The sequence below is a fragment of the Pezoporus flaviventris genome, unplaced genomic scaffold (genome assembly GCF_033815535.1).
Source record: "Pezoporus flaviventris isolate CSIRO_AGI_PZ_B2104156 unplaced genomic scaffold, CSIRO_AGI_Pfla_v1 ptg000100l, whole genome shotgun sequence".
NCBI lineage: Eukaryota > Metazoa > Chordata > Aves > Psittaciformes > Psittacidae > Pezoporus > Pezoporus flaviventris.
Window position 1 is genome coordinate 2,519,492 of NW_026892648.1, and position 6,000 is coordinate 2,525,491.

General features: G+C 52.9%; 1 protein-coding gene across 1 annotated transcript; it reads right to left on the reverse strand.

Annotated features, from left to right (window-relative positions):
• Positions 1 to 2,495: 2,495 nt before the first annotated feature.
• Positions 2,496 to 5,786, reverse strand: SPMIP6 (sperm microtubule inner protein 6). Its single transcript, XM_061477182.1, has 6 exons — positions 5,429 to 5,786; positions 4,154 to 4,283; positions 3,670 to 3,779; positions 3,480 to 3,555; positions 3,171 to 3,352; positions 2,496 to 2,585 (listed from the first exon to the last, which is right to left on the reverse strand). The coding sequence occupies exons 1-6, from the start codon at positions 5,564 to 5,566 to the stop codon at positions 2,496 to 2,498; spliced, it is 726 nt and encodes a 241-aa protein (XP_061333166.1). The 5' UTR covers positions 5,567 to 5,786.
• Between the last annotated feature and the right edge of the window lie 214 nt (positions 5,787 to 6,000).

The window sequence follows — 6,000 nt, forward strand, 5'->3', positions numbered from 1 at the left end:
GCACCCTCACAGGGAAGAACTTCTTGCCTAAGAGCTCATCTCAGTCTCCTCTCTGTCAGGTTAAAGCCATTCCCTCTTGTCCTGTCACTACCTGCCTTTGTAAAAAGTCCCTCTCCAGATTTCCTGTACCCTCCCTTTACATACTGGAAGGCTGTATCTTTTTATATCTGTAGTATGATTTATTTGAATAGCATGTTGGAGGGTTCTATTTATTCTTTCTCATGGCAACTGAGCCTTTTCCACAAGCCTGGGGGGATTGACGTGGGTATGGTGTAGCTCTTCATGCTTGTTGTGGGAGTGATTACTGGGGGACTTGTTGAGAACGGAAAGTTAGTACTGCTGATAGTGGAGGTATATTTTTTGTTCTATTGGATTTTAGTGGGGTGGCTGTATTTTAATCACGTGAAGTGGGAATACTTTTAGTGGCAGAGTGAGACCTGTTGTTAACTCAGTTTGTCGTGCTGGAGTTTGTGCCAGGTTTATCTCCTGGGGCTATTTGGGCAGTTTAGGGATGGGAGGGAAGGAGGAACAGGAAATAGTTCAATGCAAAATATCAGCTTTGGGAGTTGCGGATAGAGATTTAAGTCCTCTTATTTTTCTGAGCTGTTTAGTGGAACTATAGGAAGAGGTGTAGTCTTCACTGTTTGGTTTACAAGTCCAGTGTTTTCAGAGAGCATTTTAGGATTTAGTATTTTAGATTTTTAGTATTTTAGGATTTTGTTTTCTATTTTGTTGGAGCCACTGGGGATGCCCCCAGGAGCTTGGGGATGGGGCTACCCTTGTGGCTGTGCTGGGGGCACTTGGGGTTTGGCAATGGTGGGGCTGTGCCAGGAGGTTTTTGGGTCAATATGGGGTTTTCAAGGGTTTTTCCCTGCTCCAAGCAGGAATGTGGAGCCCCAGATGGCTCTGTGCTGGATCTTCCTTACCGTGGGCACTGCAGCCTGTGAGTGTATGTTGTGCAGCACACGTGAAAAGCCCTGGGTGGTATTGCCTGTCAACACTGGGCTCCCCAGATCATAGTCACAGAAGGGCATTTCATGCCTTCATTGATTATGTGCTGCTTTCAAATCCCCCTCCTTATTTAGCCTGTGCTCAGTATCCCAGACGGATGGCAGATCTTCCTGGATAACTTGGCAAAAGCAAGCACTCCCTGAGCAAGCACAAAGCTGACAAACACAAGTGTCAGTGCCTGACTGCTGCTATTTCTGTCTGCGTTACCGTGCTCTGAGAGCGTGCTTTCTTGGTCTCCAGTTTGAGGGTGGTGGCAGGTACCAGCCCCTGAGGGCTGTGGAAGCACTCCCTGAAGTTTATCCCCCATTCCCAGGAGCTTGCCCAGCCTGTAGGAGAGAGCCTGATGGGAACTGCTGTTCAAGCCAGTTTTAATGAAAGCTCATCTTTGCTCTTTAGTAGGCAGGAATGTACAGATCCTTGGACACAAACTCAGGGTGGATGGTGTAGCTGGCTCCCTGGACTCCTGCTGTATGTCCCACCTATAAAGTTATCAGCCATGGGAGGAAAAAACTCCAGTGAGGAAGAAGAAAAAAGAAGCTATGCCAGTCACAGAATCATGGAATAGTTAGGGTTGGAAAGGACTGTAACATCATCCAACACCCTGCCATGGGAAGGGACACCTCACACTAGACCATGTCACCCAAGGCTCTGTCCAGCCTGGCCTTGAACACCACCAGCGATAGAGTCCAGGAAAATCTTCCTGTCTCTTAGTGGAGGAGACCCTGAGAAACACCTCTCTGAGGTTCAGGCTGAGGGACAGCTTTGGAGAACCCAGTGCTTCCTTTTTGTTCTCATTTGGTTTTAGTTTCTGGGCACACGAATTCAAAGCCGATCATGATTTCTGCAAAGCCTGATGCCTAATTTTTGCCATTGGGGTAAGGATGCAGTATCAGAGTGATGGTTGAACAGCCTCCCCTCTTCCCTCACTGCTTTCCCAGTGCTGAAATAGCTGCCTCAGCAATGGAGACATCCTAAAAGTAAACATGAGAGGATTAAAAGGTACTGCTGGACCCGCGGGGGTAAAGGACAGGGCTGATTACCATGTAACGAGCACCATGAGCAGGGAACAGGTTCTTGGATGAAAAGAGCAAACAAAGACAACAGAAAATACAAGAATGGCACAGGAAAAAATGATGTGGTCCCAAAACCAGGGAGATGCAAAGCTACGTGCAGCCAAGCAAGATTTGGGGTGCCATACAGTCCACAGCCCAGCACCAGGGTGTCCTGCCCTCCCTGCTCACATCCACTCAGTGTGAGAGATCAAGTGCAGTGGCTGCATTGCCGCCTGCATGGACACTGTGGTGGGACCTGCTACCTCTCAGGCTCTGCAGTCTGCACCATTGTCCCCAGCATAACCCTTTGGGTACTTGTGTGTGAAACCCTAATGAAGGGAGAGATAGTGGCTGGCTGGCATTCATTACAAATGATAGGCTTTTCCCTAGGGCAACTAGCATGGAGCAGTGCCCCACTGAAGCTGTACGCACCTAGGCATCCTGCACTGCGAGGATGGCTGGTGGCAATGAGCACTGGCATAGAACATCGCTCTGGGCCTCTGATGGTGGCATGGGATGGTCCTGAAAGAGACAGAGGAAATAGAGTGAGCGGTGGCCCCGAGAACAAGGGAGATCATGTCCATCCAAAGCACAGAGTGATTTGGTTTGGAAAGGACCTTAAGATCATCCAGTTCCACCCCCCCCTGCCATGGGCAGGGACACCTCACACTAAACCACGCCACCCAAGGCCTCGTCCAACCTGGCCTTGAACACTGCCAGGGATGGAGCATTCACCACTTCTCTGGGCAACCTGTGCCAGTGCCTCACCACCCTTACAGTAAAGAACTTCCTCCTCACATCCAATCTAAACTTCCCCTGTTTAAGTTTGAACACATCACCCCTGTCCTATCACTACAGTCCCTGATGAAGAGTCCCCTTCCAGCATCCTTGTAGGCCTCCTTCAGATACTGGAAGGCTGCTCTGAGGCCTCCATGCAGCCTTCTCTTCTCCAGGCTGAACAGCCCAAATTTTCCTAGCCTGTTTTTATATGGGAGATGCTCCAGCCCCCTTAATTATTAACATACCTCATCCCAAGCCATCCCATCCCCTCCCTCCCCAAGTCATCCCAATCCCATCCCACCCCAAGCAAAGCCATCCAAACCGTACTGTGCTCTCCTCTACTGCAAAGAGTTTCTTCCTGGTGGCAGGTGTCCCATCAAGGTAGCAGTCAATCCCTCGCAGGCAGCAGCGGCGCCCAGAGCAGGGGAAGTAGTAGTTCTGGAAGGGTATCCTCCCTGTCACGGTGTACACTGGCACCCTGTGCATCGTGTCAGCAAGCACCACATTCTCTGAAGCAGAGGGATGGTGAGGGAAGGTTAGTGGTAGAAGCAGCAGTCAGCCTGTCAGCCTGATGGACACTGGCATGGTACAGGCAGAGCTACAGCCGGAGTACAGGGAGAGGGAGAGGGTAATTACCATACAGATTGAGGCAGGTGGGTCTCAAGGGGCACATCACGGGTATGCTGTACAGCCGGGTGTTCATCCTTGTCTCCTGCAAAGAGCAATGACAGCCTTATCATGATTGGCATCTCTTTGCTGCAGAGCCTGACGTCCAGCAGACCTGATGTGGCTCCAGTTTTGTGGACTCAGGAGGGGTTGAGTCTACCTTGGGCAGGAGAGAGAGGGAAGAAGATTCCATACTCCAGGCTGTAGTGCTTGGACTTGTTCTCCAGGACATGTATTTGCTTTCACTGGCAAAAACTGGCCTGTACTTCTCTGCAGTGCAAAAGTGACAGCAGTGTCCAGTGGTGCTGGGGACAGCCTTGGTCCCTGGGGGTTGTGGGATACCAAGACTGGGTCCCCCCAGGCAGCACCTACCACTAGGAGATATTTGGGGGCTATATAAAGGGAGAACCCTGGGGACTTGTGGGCATGGCTGGGACAGGGACAGTCTCAGTACAGGGACGGGGGTAGGAAGCTGGGACAAAGCCACAAGTGCAGATGCTGAGTGTGGGTCCCTTTATCACTGCAGGAGGGGATGAGAGATCTAGAAAGGGGAATGAACAGAGCCCCTGTGCACATCCTGATCCCCCTTACCCCATGGGGATGTGCCCTGTGTGACTGGGACACAGCTGGGACCTTGGCAGTACCTTTGGATGTGAAGTTCCCAGGACTGTAGGCAGCGGGGTACATGGTGCTCTTGTAGTACCCCCGCACAGCTGCCCTCAGATCGGGCGGAGCTTGGATTGTCGGGCTTGGCCCCGGAGGCATCGTTAATCCCTGCAGACAGCGGCAAATAAGGAGAGGCACTCCGGCCGTGTGGCAGCGTCTGCCTTCACACATCAGGGCGCACGGAGATCCGAGCACCAAGACTCCCTTCGCGGTGGTGGGTACGGGGGTCATAGCAGCACTGTGATCCCACCTCCCCAGAACTAGGGACGTGGTCTAGTGTGAGGTGTCCCTGCCCATGGCAGGGGGTTGGAACTGGATGATCTTTAGGTCCTTTCCAACACAAACCATTCTATGATTGTATGATTCTATGGCTTGGCATCACTGCCTCCTTTCCCCCTGCACGCAGGCTGTCCATAGGCATCCGGCCACTTTGCGGGTTGGGACATGGCGTGGGTGCACTGGGACTGGTATGTGGCCAGCAGAGGCTGGGAAGGGAGTTACAGGACCAAAGCAATGTCCTACAGCTGGCAAGCCCAAGAGGACTGGGGTCTTGCTGGGCAGATGGGTGCCCTGTTTGAGCGAGCCATTTCTGTCCCTGCACAGTGGTGACATCCCTCCCTGTGCCCTCTGCTGGCTCCCTTATTATAATGCACATGCTAAGGAGGCTGCATCGGATGAGCCAGCTTGCAGTGCGCTCTTCATCGCAGCCTGTACAATTACAGGCACTGACGGGTGGGGAAAGATACGTGTCCCACAGACACCCCCTGCAGTGAGGCCACAGCTCAGAAATCCCTCTTCATCCAGGACCAGCGCTGAGAAGGGGTCATTTGGTGCTCAGGTCTCCCCCTGTCCCTTTGCTGTGTGTTGGAGCCACCCAATCTGCCCCTCCATTGCCACCCTGTCACAGCAGCAGCCCTGGGCTGAGCTCTGCCACTGCCTCACTGTTCTCTGCCTCAGCAGACCCTGCCCCTGTTCACTCTGATGGGCAGTGTGAGAGCTTGTAGAGGTGACGGCCAGCCTGAAGAGCCTGAAGCCACTGCAGGGTGCAGCTCCAGGGGACAAGCAGCTAGCAGCAAGCAGAGTCTCTGGGTGTCAAACTCTGTCCCAGCGAGGGAGCACAACCCTCCCACCCCCATTACACACATGCAGCAAAGCACCCCATGAGTCCCTGAGCCATTGTCCTGCCTGGCCTTGAGCATCCGCAGCTGCACAGGGGCAGAAATGCTGAGGTCTCCTCCTCTCACAGCACTTACCTGTGTCAAGAACTTGTTTTCTTTCCAGGTCTCCACCAGCCTCCGGTCAGAGGTGGTGTGTTTGACAGAGCGCGGCGGGCGGTAGGAGTCAGTGTAAGTGCTGATGGGGGTCTTGTGCTTTTTGGAGAAGAGGAACATGGTGCAGCACCCTGCCAGGATGGGAGCGCTCGGAGCACCAGAGCGTGCAGGGGATGCCCTGCTTGGATGTGCTGCACTGCACGGGGCTGGGGACTTGCAGCCAATGCAGGAGAGGGAACAGGGCTGGTGGCACTTGGTTCTCTGCCAGTCCAAGGTGGTGCTTGTGTCATCAGTGACACCATAATACAGGAGCGGGGGGATTTGGTGTCTGTGTCAGTTCTATGACTATGCTCTGGTTTCAGCCTAGGGCATAGGCTGCACCGTCCTGGCTTTATTCTGGCCCCTGCTTCCTCCCCTCCTGTAGGCAATTACCTTAACAATGGTAGGAAACTGTTTCAGCTGGTCCTAGTCAAGATAATTTTATTTTGGGAGGTGCACAAGCAGTGATTTTGGCCTTTCCAGCCCCTCTCTCCCATATTTCCTTGGAAATTCTG